The sequence below is a fragment of the Rana temporaria genome, chromosome 8 (genome assembly GCF_905171775.1).
Source record: "Rana temporaria chromosome 8, aRanTem1.1, whole genome shotgun sequence".
Lineage (NCBI taxonomy): Eukaryota > Metazoa > Chordata > Amphibia > Anura > Ranidae > Rana > Rana temporaria.
This window is the reverse complement of record NC_053496.1, coordinates 181,602,633-181,623,385: the sequence shown is the minus strand read 5'-3', so window position 1 is coordinate 181,623,385 and position 20,753 is coordinate 181,602,633. Positions and strand designations below refer to the sequence as shown.

The 20,753-nt window shown below is 46.9% G+C and overlaps 2 protein-coding genes and 2 long non-coding RNA genes across 4 annotated transcripts in view; 3 read left to right on the top strand and 1 right to left on the bottom strand.

Moving 5' to 3' along the window:
- Nucleotides 1-20,753, top strand: part of LOC120910202 (gastrula zinc finger protein XlCGF26.1-like) — a 1,148,070-nt gene that overhangs the window by 841,548 nt on the left and 285,769 nt on the right. The window lies entirely within an intron of this gene.
- Nucleotides 19-2,117, bottom strand: LOC120910282. Its single transcript, XR_005741487.1, has 3 exons — nt 1,962-2,117; nt 1,334-1,513; nt 19-57 (listed from the first exon to the last, which is right to left on the bottom strand). It is a non-coding gene; the product is annotated as an uncharacterized LOC120910282 (long non-coding RNA).
- LOC120910242 lies at nt 11,570-12,437 on the top strand. Its single transcript, XR_005741447.1, has 4 exons — nt 11,570-11,591; nt 11,902-11,999; nt 12,125-12,287; nt 12,404-12,437. It is a non-coding gene; the product is annotated as an uncharacterized LOC120910242 (long non-coding RNA).
- LOC120909982 (zinc finger protein 480-like) lies at nt 12,647-19,810 on the top strand. Its single transcript, XM_040321787.1, has 5 exons — nt 12,647-14,252; nt 14,382-14,523; nt 16,173-16,372; nt 16,494-16,635; nt 18,183-19,810. The coding sequence occupies exons 1-5, from the start codon at nt 13,659-13,661 to the stop codon at nt 19,511-19,513; spliced, it is 2,409 nt and encodes an 802-aa protein (XP_040177721.1). The 5' UTR covers nt 12,647-13,658; the 3' UTR covers nt 19,514-19,810.

Genomic DNA, 20,753 nt, shown 5'->3' with positions numbered 1-20,753 from the left:
CCCGGGAATACAGAGGACGGGGACATCTCTCTGGTGGGTTACCATTACTGGATCCATCTGTAGGAAACACACACACTGACTGAATACATTGGCCCAGATTCAGGTAGAATGGAGCAATATTTGCGTGGGCAAAGAGCAAAGATTTTTCTCTGCGCCCACGCAAATATTTCGATTTGCCCAGCGATTCACGGAGCAGTAGCTCCGTAAATTGCGCGGGCGATATGCTAAACAGCCGGGCGTAAGGCTGCCTAATGTAAATGATCCCGCCGGGGGCGGGAATCATTTAAATTAGGCACGCTCCCGCGCCGAGCGAACAGCGCATGCTCCGTCGGGAAACTTTCCCGACGTGCATTGCGGCAAATGACGTCGCAAGGACGTCATTTGCTTCTAAGTGAACGTGAATGGCGTCCAGCGCCATTCACGAATCACTTACGTAAACAACGTGAAATTCAAATTTCACGAGCGGGAAGCGCAGCTATACTTTAGCATAGGTTGCCCCTGCTATAGCAGGAGCAACCTTGCGCTAAAGTCGCCGTACGGAAACTCCGTACCTTGCGTGCGCAGGGCCCGCGCAACTTTTGTGAATCGGTGGTAGTATGCAATTTGCATACTATACGCCGATCACAATGGCCGCGCCCCCTAGCGGCCAACGCAAGAATGCAGCCTGGGATGTGAAGGCATAAGGAGGCTTATGTCTGTCAGATCCTAGGCTGCATTCGGTGTAACGAGGTTCCTGAATCAGGAGCACTCGTTACACCGGAGCAAGTAAGCACTTGCGCCGCGCAACCTATGGTTGCGCGGGCGCAAGTGCTTCTTGAATCTGGGCCATTGTTTCTATGTGTTTATAAGATGATGTAGGATCTAGGTGGACCCTCCGTACTGAATTAATAAAATAATAATGCACTAAAAGCAACCTTTCAATATTACATAAACGTATACAAATTCCAACGGCATAAAAACAATAGGTGTACAATTAAATTACAGCCATGAAAGTCCAATATGTAAACAACTATTCACCACCACCAATTAGTAGGTGTCCTGCTCACCTAATGCCTCGTACACACGGCCGGACTTTCCGAGAAAAATAGTCCGACTGGCTTTTTTTCTCAGAAAGTCCGGCCGTGTGTAGCCTCCATTGGACTTTTTTCTCGGAAGTCCGACGGACCTTAGATAGAGAACCTGCTCTCTTTCTTTTCGTCGGAGTTCCGACAGACTCACGGTGGACTTTTGCACGGTCAAAAGTCCGGCCGTGTGTACAAGGCATAACAGTTAATTGGTTGATTGCCAAGACCCTCCGTACTGCTCTCTCCTTTACAATAAAGTCTCCTCTTACCCGGTGATGTGAGGGGCGGCTGATTGTCCATCATGACGTCTTCGTAGAGCTCGTTGGTGGCAGGAGATGTTTGGGAAATTGGGACTGTGGCTTGTTTTTATGAGCAGTTCTTTGATGGGATTTCATCAAACAAGGACCTCGCCTCCTAAAAACTGATAGTCAACCATCATCTTCGACCTTCTGCAATACAAATAAAGCAAGGATACAATCATAACCTATGGTGTCGGTGTTCCCTGAGTATGGATCTAAACAACTGAAGGTGAAAAGATCTCTAACAGCCCGAAGGAATCTATTTCCTGAGGATCCTCCAACTTGGGGCATTGTAGGATCTGCACCATGATGTGGGAAATACGACTCCATTGAAGTACAACGTTTCTGTACGATGGCCATCTTCTCTGAGGACACGTACCCGCTGGATCATCTCTATCCTATTGACAATGACAAGTCCCAGTGGTACCGAAGACCAGGAACGTGTGCGGACTTCTCAGATCCCGTATTGGATCACGCCTGACAAAGAAACAATGAGAGGGTACGGGCTCTTGAAGGGGGCATCTAGTGGGGGGATGGAGGACATTATGGAGAACCTTTACACACAGAAATGGAGAGACTGAAGAACAAATATACTGACCGGCAACTTCACTCAATCTATAAGCAGCCATTATCCCGCCCACTTCCATCATGTGACCTTTAACCACTCAGTGTGGGCAAGACCAGAATCCAACATGGCCACCGGGGGACCAGATAGAGGAACTATCTTCTAGTGTCATGTGACCACACCCTGCCATTTTGTTGTAGTCTTTTGGAGGAGATCTACTGCACCCTTCCTAACCACCACCTTTAAATCTTTACTGCCCCCCCATGTACAGTCAGTAACCCTTTGTTACCCCGTCCTATCCATAATTACATTAACCCTTTACGGGCCTCTTCCAGTCAAGGTAAATTAACTCTTTCCTACCTCCCATCCAATGTACATGAACCCTTTACTCCTCCCTCCTGTCCAACGTACATGTACATTAACCCTTTACTGCCCCCCCCCACATCCAATGTAATTTGACCCGTACTCTCCCCCCCCCCCTCATATCTAATGTACATTAATCCTTTATTGCCCCCATCACATCCACGATACAGTAACTCTTTATTACCCCTTCCTAGCCACATTAAATTAAACATTGCTGCCCCCTCGCTTCCAACATAAATTAACGCTTTACTGCCCCCTCCCATTAAACGTGAATTAACTGTTTACTGTCCCCTCCCATTAAATGCAAATTGACCCTTTAATGCCCCCTCCAATCCAAAGTACACTTTGGTGCCCCCTTCAATCCAACTCTTTACCCCCCCCCCAGACAAACCAACATAAACTAACCTTTTACTGCCCCCCCCTGCCAGCCATCATACAGTAACCCTTTACTGCCCCTCCTATCCAAGGTGCATTAACCCTTTACTGCCCCCTCCTGTCTATCTTACATGTATATTAACCCTTTACTGCCCCCCCCCCATTCAACGTAATTGAACCCTTTACTCCCATTCACCGTACATTAACCCTTTACTCCCCCCTCCCATATAACGTGCATTAACCCTTTACTCCCCCCTCCCATCTAACGTGCATTAACCCTTTACTGCCCCCTCCCGTTCACTGTAAATTAACCCTTTACCCCCCCCCCTCCCATCTAACGTGCATTAACCCTTTACTGCCCCCTCCTGTCCAACATACATTAATCCTTTATTGCCCCCCTCCCATCTAACGTGCATTGACCCTTTAATGCCCCCTCCTTTCCAAAGTAGATTAACTCTTTGCTTCCCCCTTCTATCCAACTCTTTACTGCCCCCCTCCAAACCAATGTAAATTAACCTTTTATTGCCCCCGCCAGCCACCATACAGTAACCCTTTACTGCCCCCTCCCGTTCACTGTAAATTAACCCTTTACTCCCCCCTCCCATCTAACGTGCATTAACCCTTTACTGCCCCCTCCTGTCCAACATACATTAATCCTTTATTGCCCCCCCCTCACATCCACGATACCCTTTCCTAGCCCCATTAAATTAAATATTGCTGCCCCCTCCCATCCAACGCAAATTTACTCTTTACTGCCCCCTCCCATCCAACGTAAATGAGCTCTTTACTGCCCCCCTCCCATTAAACGTAAATTGACCCTTTAATGCCCCCTCCTTTCCAAAGTAGATTAACTCTTTGCTTCCCCCCTTCTATCCAACTCTTTACTGCCCCCCTCCAAATGTAAATTAACCTTTTATTGCCCCCGCCAGCCACCATACAGTAACCCTTTACTGTCCCCTCCCATACAACGTAAATTCACTACACTGACCTACCTGATTCCTACACTGACTCACTGATCACCTACCCGATTCCTATACTGACCACTAAACTGACCTACCTGAGTTCTATACTGGCCACTATACTGACCTACCTGATTCCTGCACTACTCACACCCCTCCCCTATGTGAACAGTGTAGATCGGTTGATTTTGCTCACCTCTCCATGGCTTTCATAATAGTCCATTGGAGCAGGGCTCTGCCCAGCACCAGGTACTGTTCCCGACACCCAGCCGCACCTCAGTATCCCCTGCCAAGAGCTTCTCCAATAGCCGCCATATGCTCTGAACCGCCCCTCCCATTCACCGTTCTTACAATACACGGGCCCCCTGCACTAGAGGGGTTAATGGGGTGTAGCGCCTGTGTACTTTTCAGTACAGGTGCTATGGTTAAATTTAGTTGGGGAATGGGAGAGTTATTTGCTCCTATTCATTTTGATTTGCTAAATTCAGCTGTCGCCAGTCCTGAACTGTCTTGTGGGTCATTCTGTGCTCCAGAGATGTAGTTCCATCTCTGGGCGGCAGGTGGCGCCAGAGGGGTGCGGGCAGAGGCGCTTCTCCCCAGCAGCCAATTGGAGGAGTTTTCCCTCGCGGAGCATGCTGGGGAGGGGTATTTCTGTGGCGGAGACAATTGTTCAGGGTTTTTCGCTGGTTCTTGGTTCCAGGTGCGGCACCCACCTTTAGGGTGTGCGCACATCACGGGTCCCGGCGATATGACCTACCAGGCCGGGGCGCACGTGCTACGCGGAGTTCCTGACTCTGGGCCCTCATGGCCCGGAGCATCTGATGCTGTAAAGGGGCCCCAGTGACTTACTGGGTCCCCCATCTCTATTGAGAAGATCCCAAGCGAGTTGTGCTGTTCATCCTTAAATCCTAATTCTATTAGAGTCAAGTCTGTGGCAGAGACTTGTTCCTTCCCAGAAGTTCTAAGTGACGCTCTGGCTGCCAGGCCTGTGAGAGAGGCCTGTCCAGGGGCACTTTACCCACTCCGGCTGGAGTGGCCACGTGACAATTATTGGAGGCAGGACTGCTTCCCTATCCATAGCCTGGATCTGCGAAGTTTATTCTTCTTTTCACCAACCTATGCTGTCTACCTCTAGTTGACTGTTGGTCGTGTTGGACCAGAAATAAAGCATTGAAAAACGTCAACCAACTGTCTGGACATTCCGTCACTGCTCTCACAACCATCATTACCCCTAGACACATCACAGAGGTAACTTAAATATGCCGATCCCAAATCTAACCAGCGGCTCCTCCGGGGGTAGCGCTACAGGGGGACAGACTGGACCACAGAAATCCATGGGTGGGAGGGGCAACACAGCACACTTGGGGGGCACAGTAATGATTTTGTGCCCCCCCCCCCCAAATGTTGCACCCGGGGCAAGAGTACCAGATGCCCCCCCATGCCACTGCAATCTGGGGACAAATCCAGGGACAGACTGGCTCTGAGGACAGTGTCCTCAATTCCGGGACTGTGCCCAGAAACTAGGAATGTCTGGTCACCCTATCACACCTGCGACCCAATGATGGTGTATGGACTCTTAAAGGGGCATCTAGTGGAAGGTGGAGGACATTACGAAGGATCTCTACACACAACAATGAAAAGACCGAAAGAACACAATTACTGATCAGCAACTTCTAATCTATAGGCATCCATAATCCTGCCCCGTTCCATCATGTGACCTTTAACCACTCACTATGGGCAGTACCAGGATCAAACATGGCTTCTAGGGGACTGGATAGATGAGGAGTGTCATATAACCACACCCTCCCGCCATTTTCTTGTAGTCACTTTGTGCTCACAGCCGATCCCTACACTAACCCTTTACTGCCCTCCTCCCATCCACCACACATGTAACCCTTTAGTATCCTCTCCTATCCACCCTTCGTTAACCCTTTATTGCCCCCTCTTATCCACAGGGCTTTAACTCTTTACTATCCTCCCCTATCCACCATACATTAACCCTTTACTGTCCTGTGTCATTTTAAAACTTTCATTAAAAGAATCTCTACTGATCCTGTCAGGTGGTCTGGTGATATGATGAACTCCGTCTCAGCCAGACGTTGCTTTGCATCCATGCATAGAATACAAAGCTTCCTGTGAATGGCGGAGAAGCGCTCGGGCCGACTCTATTTTCCTCCGGGAGTGGGACCGGAAGTTCTTCTGCAGAATACAGGGCTGTATAATATATGTAGCAAAGAATAAACACAGATCGTACAGCCCTGAGAGACGCTGCAACTGTCGGGCGTCATTTAGACATGCGGTTGGGGAGGGGGGGAGGCTGTAAAAATTCACAGTTGAGATGCATTTTTACTATCCCCCTCAAAAATAATAATAGAATATATAATAATATGTAATATATTACAGCTTACCAGTCATTAGATATGATGGCTGCATTGGTTTTCTTTTTTTTCGGCGCCTCGGAGGAGATGTAGATTGAGACCCACATCTAAATCTACCCTTACTGAGGTAAATAGTTGTTTGGACCAGCTTGGTCCTAACAAAGTATTTTCAAAATTAAATGAAACTTGGAGATCAGCTTTAATAATCTCTTAGTTATAATTTGCATATCGTCCACCAGGTTGTGTGGACCACACACAGGAAGTGAGGTAAGCTGGACACAGGAAGTGATGTATTGCGTGCCTAGGAAGTTGTATAGGACGGACACAGGCAGTGATGTCAGGTGGGCACAGGAAGTGATGTATGTGTGCCTAGGAAGTGATATAAGGCGGACACAGGAAGTGATGTAATGTGGGCCTAGGAAGTGGTGTAAGGTGGGCACAGGAAGTGATGTAATGTGGGCCTAGGAAGTGGTGTAAGGTGGGCACAGGAAGTGATGTAATGTGGGCCTAGGAAGTGGTGTAAGGTGGGCACAGGAAGTGATGTAAGCGTATAAACAAGGTACTCCTGACCGGAGAACCGTTGTCAGGTAGTAGAGGAGACATTGCTGGAACTGGAGTAGTGAGAGTATTAGAAGGAGTCTAAGGGTTGCCACCTCATCCCTTTTAAACTGAACACATATTAATTACACAGATTAAGGTGGGCAGTCATGACAATACACGGGGCAACAAGCGGGCAATCATAATACATGGGCCAACAAGTGAGCTATTTTGACAATACATGGGGCGACATTTCAGCAATCATGAAAATACATGGGACAACAAGTGGGCAATCATGACAATACACATCCTTCTTTTTTATTTTACTCCGTGTGTGTCACTTTATGTCTTTTTTTGTTGGTGCAATTTTGTACACCTTGTGTGTGATAAGTAGGGTGCCGGTCCTCGGGCCAGCCCTGAACGTCTTGGGAGTGGGTGGACATGGCCTTCTGGCTTAGTTCGCCTGCTTTCATGGGGTCTCCCTTCGGGGGAGCCTCACAGAGGAGGGTTCTGTTTCGGCAGACCCTCCAAGGAAGTTGGGTCCGTGTCGGCTTCGTCTGCATGGACCACAGATTACCTCAGTCCCTGCCAGGAGCCTAACGCCCCGGGGAATCAGGGTTGGGCCCTTTTCCGGAGGACCATTTGACGATGCACCCGTCACAGTTTTTTGTGTATCACTCTTTATGTGTGTGCACATTTTTTCCTGCACCGGGTGAAGTTTTTGGGTTGTGTTATGCACGCCACAGGCTTTTCAATAGAAAAGAGGCCCAAATTTGGTAAAACAATACAGTCAGAGGTATTTAAATCTCTGACTACCCTCTAAATTTAAGACAGCGCCAGCTATAAAAGTAGCAGGCCGCTACACTTGTATATAGACCCTTATCATCCCCTCCAAGAGTGTTAGTAGGGGGCCTTAGGGATGAGCTAACAGTTTGTTTTACCTAACATGCGTCTGAACGTCGGACTTTCCAATGCTCTCGAACCTTACAACATTTGTCCGATCATTTCTCAGTCACAATTTGCAAGTTGTCCAGCAGGTGGCGATCTCATCGACTTTAGCAGAGAACGTACGCAGGACGTGATCTGAGATACAGGAAGTGATGTCAGGAACAGGCAGGAAGTGATGACGGTGCAGTAAGGAAATGATGTCAGGTGCAGACAGGAAGTGATGACAGGTCAGACAGGAAGTGATGTCAGATATAAGTAGGAAGTCACGGGGAGGAAATAGAGAAGCTACGTAGCTGGAACTGGCAGCAGAGGAGGTAATAAGATCTTATTTTCTATTTACACCCTGTAACCCCCCCTGTCATGTCCGTCCTCTTCCTCCATAGTCACCGTGACGTCTTTTATCTCCAGGAGATGATGTGACAGACATCCTATATAATATAAAAGCTAAAAACCTCTTTCCTTCTGTATCTGAACACCCCAAACCTAAAGAAAATCCCCATTAACTTACAAGAAAGACCAAAAATAAACCCAAAATTAAACGATAAACTAAAAAAAAGACCCTATGAAACAAAAGCCAACTTTATTATAGGTTTAGGTCTGCAATTTGATGTTATGTAAAAATAAAAAATAAATAAAAAAAAGGCGACAGCTGCCCTCACATCAACCATGTAATAAACTAATAGTAAAAAAAAAAATGGATATTAAGAACACACAAAAATAAAAAAGCAGAGAAGGGGGTGATACCAATAGTCCTAATAGTCCTAATAAGGGGCCAGATTCACAAAAGGGATACGACGACGTTTCTCCTGATACGACGGCGTTTCTCCTGATACGCCGTCGTATCTGTTGTTCTATCTATGCGACCGATTCATAGAATCAGTTACGCATAGATAGCCATAAGATCCGACAGGTGTAATTGTTTTACACTGTCGGATCTTAGGATGCAGTACCGCGGCCGCCGCTGGGGGGAGTTCACGTCGTAAACCAGCGTCGGGTATGCAAATTAGGAGTTACGGCGATCCCCGACGGTTTTTCACGTTCGCTACGTCGCCGCTAGTCTAGTTTCCCGTCGCAAAGTTAGTCGTTTTTTTTGGTGCCTTAACTTTACACAGCAATCGTATTGCTGTATAAAGTATGGCCGTCGTTCCCGCGTCGAAATTTAAAAAATAACGTCGTTTGCGTAATACGGAATTACGCTACGCGCGACGCCGTTCAAAAAAATGACGTCACTTCGCGCAAAGCACGGCGGGAGTTTGGAAACGGAGCATGGGCGGTAGGTCCGGCGCAGGAGCGCGCCTAATTTAAATGGCACACGCCCATTTGAATTGGCCCGCCGGCGTAGGTTTTCATCGCAAGTGCTTGGTGAATCAGGCACTTGCGATGAAAAATTGCGGCGGTGTAACGTATCTAGGATACGTTACGCCACCGCGATTCTACGTGAATCTGGCCCAAGGACTTTTGGGGTAATTAAAGCCGAGTTCGACCCAAAAATGGAACTTCCGCTTTTCGGAAAGCCCCCCCCCCCCCCTTTCCTCCGTTGTCACATTTGACACCTTTTAGTCGGGAGGAGGGAGCAGATACCTGTGTAATCCAGGTATTTGCTCCCACTTTCAGGCATAAGTCGCCTTGGCGACCTATGCCACGTCCAGCGCCTACTTCGTCTTCCCCACTGTTCTCTGGGAGACACACAGGTCCCAGAAGACAGCAGGAAGCAGTGGGATCGCACAGCACGACTCGCGAATGCGCAGTAGGGAGCCAGGCTTCACTTCCTTATTCCCTTACCGAAGATGGCGGTGCCTCCACCCAAGATCAGAGGGACAGATTGGCTTTGGGTGCCGACATTGCGGTTGCCCTGGACAGGTAAGTGTCCTAATATTAAAAGTCAGCAGCAGTGGCGTCACTAGGGTTGGTGTCACCCGGTGCGGTGAAACATGGTGTCACCCCCCACCCTCAGGTCACCCAGGGCATTCTTTTCAGGGAAAAGGTGCAGGAACTCAACCTCGCACCACACCTTCCCCCAAAGTAGGGGGGTGGGTTGAGCGTGCCACAGCAACTGGGTGTGGGAGGGTCCTAAAGGGTCATTAAATATCATGAGGGTGCTACATGCAGAGTGCAGAGTTCAGGTGGGTGCAGAGTGCAGGTGGGTACAGAGTGCCGAGTGCAGGTGGTACAGAATGCAGGGGGGTACAGAGGGCAGGGTTCAGGTGAGTGCAGGGTGCAGGTAGGTGGTGGGTGCAGGTAGGTGGTGGGTGCAGGTGGGTACAGAGTGCAGGTAGGTACAGAGTGCAGGTGGGTGGTGGGTGCAGAGTGCAGGTGGTACAGAATGCAGGGTGCAAGGGGGTACAGAGGGCAGGGTTCAGGTGAGTGCAGAGTGCAGGTAGGTACAGAGTGCAGGTAGGTGGTGGGTGCAGGTGGGTTCAGGGTGCAGATGGGCACAGAGTGCAGGTGGGTGCAGGGTGAAGGGCGAAGAATGCAGGTGGGCACAGAGTGCAGGTGGGTGCAGGGTGCATGTGGGTACAGAGGGCAGGGTGCAGGGTGCTGAGTGGGTGCAGGGTGCAGGTGAGTGCAGGGGGGTACAGAGGGATGGGTGCACAGTGCAGGTGGGTGGTAGATGAAGGTGGGTGGTGGGTTCAGGGTGCAGGTGGGTAGTACAGAGGAGTGCAGGTGGGTGCAGGTCTTCCCTTTTCCAGGCCAGCACAGACACCCATCCCCCTTCCTGTATATATAGCACTCACCCCTCCGAACACAAACCTCAGATACAGCGCAGCTTAATGCAGTGCAAGACCTGCCCCTCCTGCCAGGCTCCTACTCTTGACCTTTAAGACACGCTCCTCCTGTCCGGCCAGGTTCTCAGGCACCCGCCCGCACTCCCGAAGCATTACTCGCTGCCGCCTGTTACAGTAGAGCCGGGGATGAAAAGCTTTTCCTAGGCGGCTCCTCCCCGGCTCTAGTGTAACAGGCGGCAGCGAGCGATGCTGCAGGAGTGCAGGCGGGTGCCAAGAACCTGGCCGGACAGGAGCGCATCGCTGTGTAACTTCGTCGGGATGGTGTCACCCCTCTAGCGGGTGTCACCCGGTGCGGACCGCACCCCCCGCACCCCCCTAGCAACGCCTCTGGTCAGCAGCTGCAGTATTTGTAGCTGCTGACTTTGAAATTAAAAAAATTTCGGCGGAACTCCGCTTTGAAGATCTATGAACATGGTGGTGGTGAAGGGCTTGTGATCTCACAGTAGGATGCACCCCACCACCGCAATTTGTAAGAGTAAAGCACAGTCTCCTAAATTAGCATAATCTTTTTCCCTATCGTTTCCCATACACTGATACTATGGATGCTGTGAGCCCCCTTTAGAATGAGGGGGCTGGGTTATCCATTTCCCACATTATTGGCTCTTCTTAATCTGGTAATGGGCCAAAGCATATGCCAATTCAGCCCAGAATATGCCCATTTGAATCCCAGGGGTTTCCTGCAAATGCATGGTCAGGGGAATCCAAACCTCCTCCCTGGAGATCACCAACCTGCTGACCAGAGAGGTGAGGAGGATTCTGGGAGGTCACATGACATCACTCTTATCTCTATTAATAAAACACAGACCTGACCGGAGAGGGGTGAGGAGGATTCTGGGAGGTCACATGACATCACTCTTATCTCTATTAATAAAACACAGACCTGACCGGAGAGGTGAGGAGGATTCTGGGTTGGGATGGAGTGACCGTTGTTATTATTTTACATAGGATTTTGCAGTGATAAAGCCATCTAGTGCAAAATGGGCACCCAACAGCCTTCCTCATAGACCATCTGACATCACAACATCTACATCCTCACTATCGTATACCTGAAAAACACAACAAGCAGAAGATTCCAAAAGTCACCAACAAGTTTACTGAGACAAGAGAAGTGAGAGTGCCGGGAATTCTGGGACATTATCCAGTAACAGACAAGGGATGTGTCTGGATGGTGACTGTATCATTGTGTGTGTCAGGTTCCTATAAGGTGTCAGGATATCACTGTCTATTTCTCCATGGAGGAGTGGGAGTATTTAGAAGGACACAAGGATCTCTACAAGGACGTCATGATGGACAATCAGCCGCCCCTCACATCACCGGGTAAGAGGAGACTTTATTGTAAAGGAGAGAGCAGTACGGAGGGTCCACCCAGATCCCCCATCATCTGATAAACACACAGAAACTATGTATTCAGTCAGTGTGTGTCTTTCCTACAGGTGGATCCAGTAATGGGAACCCACCAGAGAGCTGTTCCCATGCTCTGTATTCCAAGCTAACAGTGGGGCCCAAACTGTAGGGTGGTGCACATTGTTGTAAAGGAGAAAGCAGTACGGAGGCTCCACCTAGATCCCCCATCATCTGATAAACACATAAAAACAATGTACTCAGTCAGTGTGTGTGTTTTCTACAGGTGGATCCAGTAATGGGAACCCACCAGAGAGCATTTCCCATCTTCTGTATTCCCGGGATCCGGCACTAGATGATCACAACTATGCGCGCTGTTACCAGGTTGGTTGGAGCATCTACAACATGAACGTGACTCAACATTGCAAGACAAGTTGCAAGTTGATGTTTCTTTCCTTGTGATCTTTCATTAATAATTCTTATATTTGCAACCCATTTTCTTGATTTAGGGTAAAGATATGATCGATCTAAAAGTTGAGTTTAGAACAGAAAAGGAAGAAACGTATATGAAGTGTGACCTTTCCCTGGAAGAAGGTAAAATGATGATGCCAATTACCGAGAAGGAATTTATCCATGTCATTATGAAGAATTGGCGACCCCTCACATCACCGGGTAAGAGGAGACTTTATTGTAAAGGAGAGAGCAGTACGGAGGGTCCACCTAGATCCCCCATCATCTGATAAACACGTAGAAACAATGTATTCAGTCAGTGTGTGTGTTTCCTACAGATGGATCCAGTAATGGGAACCCACCAGAGAGATGTCCCCGTCCTCTGTATTCCGAGCTAACAGTGGGGCCCAAACTGTAGGGTGGTGCACATTATTGTAAAGGAGAGAGCAGTACGGAGGGTCCACCTAGATCCCCCATCATCTGATAAACACATAGAAACAATGTATTCAGTCAGTGTGTGTGTTTCCTACAGATGGATCCAGTAATGGGAACCCACCAGAGAGATGGGCCCGTCCTCTGTATTTCCGGGATTCCACACAGGAAGATCATATCTACGCACACCATCATCAGGTAGATGGATCCAGTAATGGGAACTCACCAGAGAGAGGTGCCCGTCCTCTTTTTTCGCGACACTCCACACAGGAAGATCATATCTATGCACTCCGTGACAATGTAGATGGATCCAGTAATGGGAGCCCACCAGAGAAATGTCTCCGACCTCTGTATTCCCGGGATTCCACACTGGAAGATCATATCTACGCACAAGATGACAAGATAGAAGGATCCAGTAATGGGAACTCTCCAGAGAGATGTCCTCGTCCTTTGTATTCCCGGGATTCCATACAGGACGATCATATCTACGCACACCATGATCGTGTAGATGGATCCGGTCTTTCTGGTGGGAACTCACCAGAAAGATGTCCCCATTCTCAGAATTCCTGGGATTCGACACAGAAAGATCATATTTACGCACAACATGACAAGGTAGATGAATCCAGTAATGGGAACTCTCCAGAGAGATGTCCTCGTCCTTTGTATGCCCAGGATTCCATACAGGACGATCATATCTACCCACACCATGATCGTGTAGATGGATCCGGTCTTTCTGGTGGGAACTCACCAGAAAGATGTCCCCATTCTCAGAATTCCTGGGATTCGACACAGAAAGATCATATTTACGCACAACATGACAAGGTAGATGAATCCAGTAATGGGAACTCTCCAGAGAGATGTCCTCGTCCTTTGTATGCCCAGGATTCCATACAGGACGATCATATCTACCCACACCATGATCGTGTAGATGGATCCGGTCTTTCTGGTGGGAACTCACCAGAAAGATGTCCCCATTCTCAGAATTCCTGGGATTTGACACAGAAAGATCATATTTATGCACAACATGACAAGGTAGATGGATCCAGTAATGGGAACTCAACAGAGAGATGTCCCTGTCCACTTTATTCCCGAGATTCCACACAGAAAGATCATATCTATGCACAACATGATCATAATGATCATGTAGATGGATCCAGTAATATGAATTTACCAGAAAGATGTCCCTATCCTCTGAATTCCCGGGATTCAACACAGGAAGATCATATCTATGCACATAATGATCAAAAAGATGGATACAGTACTGGGAACCCATTAGAGAGAAGTCCCCATCCTCTGTATTCCCTGAATTCCACACAGGAAGATCATATCTACACCCACAATGATCAAACAGATGGATCCATTAATGGGAACCCACCAGAGAGTTGTCCTCGTCCTCTGTATTCCCGGGATGCCACACAGGGAGATCATATCTACGCACACCATGATAGGGTAGATGGATCCAGTAATGGAAACCCACCAGAGACATGTCCCCATCCTCTGTATTCCCAAAGTTCCACACAGGAAGATCATATCTATGCACACAATGATCAAACAGATGGATCCAGTAATGGGAACCCACCAGAGAGATGTCCGCGTCCTCTGTATTCCGGGGATTCCATACAGGATGATCATAGCTACGCACACCGTGATCAACTAGATGGATCCAGTAATGGGAACCCACCAGAGAATTGTCCTCGTCTTCTGTATTCCCGGGATTTCACACTGGAAGATCACAACTATGCTCAACGCTATCAGGTAGGTGGAACATATATGGTCCTCTATTCAGTGTCATCTTCTCAGATAAAGTGCTGATCTTATATAGTAGGTTGATGTTCTGTTTTTGAGTTTCTAAGTCATTCTTTTTCAATATTTTTGTGATGAAAGTGTGATGATCTGATGAATATGGAAGTTGGGAGCGAAGCAGAAGAAGCGGAGGTCAATATGAGGGGTGATCAGAAGTCAACGGAGGAAAGTGGGATGATGGCGACAGACATTGAGAAGAGGTTTTCTATGGACGACACTAAAGGTGATTGTAAATATTATATAGAGATGGGGTCTCTAAACTTTTCAAACAAAGGGCCAGTTTATTGTCTTTCAGACTTTAGAAGGGCCGGATTGTGGCCAGCAGGGGCAATACATATCAATGGCCAAGCATCAGTGAAAATAAATATGTCCCCAGGGTTGGTGGTCAATAGGAAGAGGAGTAGTATCCCATCATTGGTATCGGGGGAAGATATGATACCCCATTGTTGGTGTCAATAGGAGAAATATTGCCTCATATCAGTGGGAGGAATAGTGCCCCAAGGGCCAGATAAAGGCTAGCCAAGGGCCACATCTGGCCCTTGGCCGCAGTTTGGAGACCCCTGATGCTAGAATCATTGAACTTATTTTTTCTTGGCTCGTCGTAGTGTTGTACGTCATTGCGTTCTTGACGGTCGAAAGTTCAGAGAACTTTTGTGTGACCGTGTGCATGCAAGCCAAGCTTGAGCGGAATTCTGACGGAAAAACCATCCAAGGTTTTTCCGACAGAAAATCCGATCGTGTGTACGGGGCATTACACTTAATTTCTCACATCTGGAGATGTGGACATTCACTGAAGTACATACAGTCAGCACTGGTGTCTTTTCGGTGCTGCTCAAGCAACTTAACTTCTATAGTATATACTGAATACAGCAGGTCGCTTTCTTGGCAGGTCTACCATTCAGAGAACGTCTTGTATTTTTTTCACTGACAACAAGGAGTTCTCTGATTGGACAAGGTGGAGTTTTTCATCATTTGTCCCTCATCCAATGAAAGAAGACTTTGTATTAATAAAAAAAAAAATACAAGATGTAAAGTATGTAGGTTGTCATTGATTACATTCTTGGTAGTTGCCTGGCTCCTTCTGTTTATTGGAAAGAGCAGAACAGAGGGTCAACCTAGATCTTTCTCTCCCCCCCCCCCCCCCATCCAACAACCTTCTCGACCCCCTACACTATGGCTTCCGCCCACAACATTCTACTGAAACTGCCCTACTAAAACTCACCAATGACCTACTAACTGCTAAAACCAATGGTCATTATTCCATACTCGTACTCTTAGACCTCTCTGCTGCCTTCGACACAGTTGACCACCTGCTCCTCCTCAGCAAACTAGGCTTCCTCTCCCCCACCGTGTAAAATTCAAAATGCTAAACATAACATACAAGGCCATTAACAACATCACCCCCATCTACATCACCAACCTCATCTGCAGATATCGCCCAAATCGTCCCCTCCGCTCCTTCCTGGACCTCCTGCTCTCTAGCTCCCTTGTTACCTCCTCAAATGCTCACCTTCATGACTTTTCCAGAGCCTCTCTCATCCTCTGGAACTCCCTGTCCCAGTATGTGCGATCAGCCCCTACCCTGTCCACCTTTAGGAGATCACTGAAAACTCATTTATTCAGGGAAGCCTATCCCACACCCACCTAACAACTGTCCCCGAGCCACCCACATGAAATCATTCTCTGCAGATATTACCTTTTGTACCACCACCCCCTCCCTTTAGAATGTAAGCTCTACGAGTCGGGCCCTCCTGTACCTTCTGTATTGAACTGTACTGTAATTGTCCTCTCCACCCTATACATTGTAAAGCGCTGCATAAACTGTTGGCGCTGTATAAATTGTGTATAATAATAATAATCTTTTTCTTGCAGATGGATCCAGTAATGGAAACCCACCAGAGAAATGTCCCCGTCCTCTGTATTCCCGGGATTCCACGCAGGAAAATCATATTTACGCACACCATGATCATGTAGATGGATCCAGTAATGGAAACCCACCAGAGAAATGTCCCCGCCCTCTGTATTCCCGGGATTCCACACAAAAAGATCACACCATACCCCACCATCATCAGGTAGGTGGGACTGGGCATGAAAGTGATCCCATACTCTGAAAGATAAGTCTTCTATGTACAGTATACAATATTAAAGTTCACATTCTAAGGGTTTTTTTTTTTGTCATTGTTGTTGGTTAAGGATGAAGAATTGATTAATAGGAAAACTGAGGTTGAAAAGGAGAAAGAAGAAACATATGAGAAGGGTGATCAGCAAATTATGGAGAAGGATGAAATGATGAACACTGCTAAAGAGGTGGACTCTTCCCCAGATATCAGCTCAGGTAAATATTCATCACTAGATGCAAAAACATATTAACCTTTTTACTTTTACTAATGGATATATTGACTGATTGAATGTGAGGAATTAGTAGACCTTGCTGGAAAGGTCCATCTCCATTCCTCAATATATTGTCATGTTCCCAACAAATGAGGAGGAGATACTGTACACCATATGAAAGGTCCATCTCCATTCCTCAATACAACGTCATGTTCCCAACAAATGCGTTCAGTAAGGAAAAAAATTGAGGAGACTTAGAGGATGACCATAACAACATCATCGATGTATCTACTCCACAGCTAAATGTTCCATATAAAGGGTCCATCTCCATTCCTCAATATAACGTCATGTTCCTACCAAATGAGGAGGAGATACTGTACATCATATGAAAGGTTCATCTCCATTCCTCAATATAACCTCATGTTCCCAACAAATGAGGAGATAACACCATATGAAAGGTCCATCTCCATTCCTCAATATAATGTCATGTTCCTACCAAATGAGGAGGAGATACTGTACACCATATGAAAGGTCATTCTCCATTCCTCAATATAATGTCAGGTTCCTACCAAATGAGGAGGAGATACTGTACACCATATGAAAGTTCCATCTCCATTCCTCAATATAACGTCATGTTCTCAACAAATGAGGAGGAGATACTGTACACCATATGAAAGGTCCATCTCCATTCCTCAATATAATGTCATGTTCCCAACAAATGAGGAGGAGATACTGTACACCATATGAAAGGTCCATCTCCATTCCTCAATATAACGTCATGTTCTCAACAAATGAGGAGGAGATACTGTACACCATATGAAAGGTCATTCTCCATTCCTCAATATAATGTCAGGTTCCTACCAAATGAGGAGGAGATACTGTACACCATATGAAAGTTCCATCTCCATTCCTCAATATAACGTCATGTTCTCAACAAATGAGGAGGAGATACTGTACACCATATGAAAGGTCCATCTCCATTCCTCAATATAATGTCATGTTCCCAACAAATGAGGAGGAGATACTGTACACCATATGAAAGGTCCATCTCCATTCCTCAATATAACGTCATGTTCTCAACAAATGAGGAGGAGATACTGTACACCATATGAAAGGTCCATCTCCGTTCCTCAATATAACGTCATGTTCCCAACAAATGAGGAGGAGATACTGTACACCATATGAAAGGTCCATTTCCATTCCCAAATATAATATCACGTTTCCAACAAATGTGTTCAGTAAGGAAAAAAATTATGGATACTTAGAGGATGACCATAACAACATCATCGATGTATCTACTCCACAGCTAAATGTTCCATATAAAGGGTCCATCTCCATTCCTCAATATAATTTCATGTTATGAGGTAGATAAAGTTTTTTTTTTTTCCATTCTCCATCATAAAATTATTAGTCATTATTGCAGAAATACTATTACCCAGTGTAGTTTGGGTGTATCGTATCTGTGTTATAATTTCACCCAACTCCATGCCAGAGACGGACATGGTGATCAGAGTAGAAATACCTCAGAGATATATTTTATTTTTTCTTCAGGTTATAATGCAGAAGATAAGGGCATCGCGCAATGTCCTCCAGAAGCAAATCCTATTACTGATAATATATGTGACAGACCTCACCATTTGGAGGAATCGATGGATACGTCTAATCCTGAGGAACCTTCTGATAAATCCCATACTATGACCTCAGATGTCCATCTAAGATCAATGGGTCCTTCTAATCCTGAGGAACCTTCTGATAAATCCCGCACTATGACATCAGATGTCCATCTAAGATCAATGGGTCCTTCTAATCCTGAGGAATCTTCGAATAATTCCCATACTATGAAATCAGATGTCCATCTAAGATCAATGGATCCTTCTAATCCTGAGGAACCTTCTGATATATCCCATACTATGACATCAGATGACCATCTAAGATCAATGGATCCTTCTAATCCTGAAGAACCTTCTGATAAATCCCAGCCTAGGACTTCTATTTTCCAACCAAAATCTGAAAGTGCGGATACAACACGAGATCCATCTCGGGGATGTCACACGGGTGAAGGTCCTTCTTCCTTTTCATATTTTGCTCGGAGAGAAAAGCCTAATCTACCCCAAGAAAGTCACACAGGCAAGCCCTTATTCTCATGTTTAAAGTGTGGGAAAAGTTTCAACCACGAAGTGGAGCTTCTGAGACACCAGGAAATTCATACAGATTTTTTTACCTGTTCGGAGTGTGGAAAATGCTTCACCCGTAAAGCAAATCTTCTTGACCACCTCAGAATTCACACAGGGAAGTCTCTTTTTTCATGTTCAGAGTGCGGGAAATGTTATACTCAGAAAGCAAAGCTTAAGAGACACCAGAAAAGTCACACCAATGGGCGCCCATTCTCATGCTTAGACTGCGGGAAAACTTTCACTCAGAGAACGGGTCTTCTAAGCCACCAAAGAATTCATACAGGTGAGGACCCTTATGCCTGTTCAGAATGCGGAAAGTGTTGCTTTGATAAAAAAGCACTTCTTACGCACCAGAGACATCACACAGGTGAGCGCCCCTTTTCATGTCAAGAGTGCGGGAAGAGTTTCATCCACAAAGAATACCTTCATAACCACTTCAAAATTCACACAGGCGTGCGTCGTTTCACGTGCACGGAGTGCGGGAAAAGTTTCCTTTACAACAGAGACCTTACTATACACCACAGAGTACACACGGGCGAGCGACCTTTTTTGTGTTCGGAGTGCGGGAAGTGTTTCCCTTTCAAAAGTGGACTCGTTACACACCAGAGAGTTCACACGGGCGAGCGCCCCTATGCTTGTGCAGAGTGTGGAAAATGTTTCATCGAGAAAGGAGGACTCCTTAAGCATCTGAGGATTCACATGGGTTAAACTTCCCTTTTGGATGTTCAGAGTGCGGGGAGTGATTCACTCAGAAATAGTACTTCTTACACAGGGGGGAGCTTCCCTACTCTGCTTATGCTCCACCTAGCCTCTCCAGAAGTCCTCTTGATGTTCCGAGAGTGAAAATAAATTAAGTAAATAAGTAAAATAAATTTGATTACACAGAGTGCTCACAGCTGCTAACAAGGTTGAAAAGGTACGATGGCAGCAAATGTATGTAAACCCGAACAATGAACTTCTTTTCTGTTGTCCCTTTTTGTTCTGTTAAATAAACCATTGAAAGCATTTTGTTATATCTGTTCAATACATGTAAATAAATGTACCGTATATACTCAAGGTACCTACCGTATATACTCGAGTATAAGCCCAGTTTTTCAGCACATTTTTTTGTGCTGAAAATGCCCCCCTCGGCTTATACTCGAGTCACCGTTTTGCACCTGATCTCCAGGACTTTGGGGACCCGGTAACGGCCAGCTGTAGGTCCACTGGACCCCAACACATGTATCCCCACTCTTCCTCTACAAGTGTGCAAAGTTTGATGTCCGGGGGACCTACGGCCGGGGAGCACCGTTTTTTTTCAAATTCGGGCACCCCTTCCATAGACTCCCATGTTAAACGGTAATTTCTCTGGTAAATTTGGGGACCCGGTACCAGCTGGCCACAGGTCCCCTGGACCCGAAACCTGGCACACATGTACCCCCAGTTCTCTACAAGTGTGCAAATGTTGCTGTCTGGAGGACCTACGGCCGGGGAGCACAGATTTTTCAAATTCGGGCACCTCTTCCATAGACTCCTATGTTAAATGGTAATTTCTCCGGTAAATTTGGGGACCCGCTACCGGTCGGCCGTAGCCCCTGGACCCCAAACTTGGCACACATATAGCCCCACTCTTCCTCTATAAGTGTGCACAGTTTGTTGTCCGAGGGACCTACGGCCGGGGAACACCGATTTTTCAAACTCGGGCACCCCTTCAATAGACTCCCAGGTTAAACGATAATTTCTCTGGTAAATTTGGGGACCCGGTACTGGTCGGCCGTAGCTCCCCTGGACCCCAATCTTGGCTCACTTGTAGCCCCACTTTTCCTCTACAAGTGTGCAAAGTTTGTTGTCCGAGGGACCTACGGCCGGGGAACACCGATTTTTCAAATTCGGGCACCCCTTCTATAGACTCCCGGTAAATTTGGGGACCCGGTGCTGGTATATACGGTACTGCCTGTACTACAGTCCT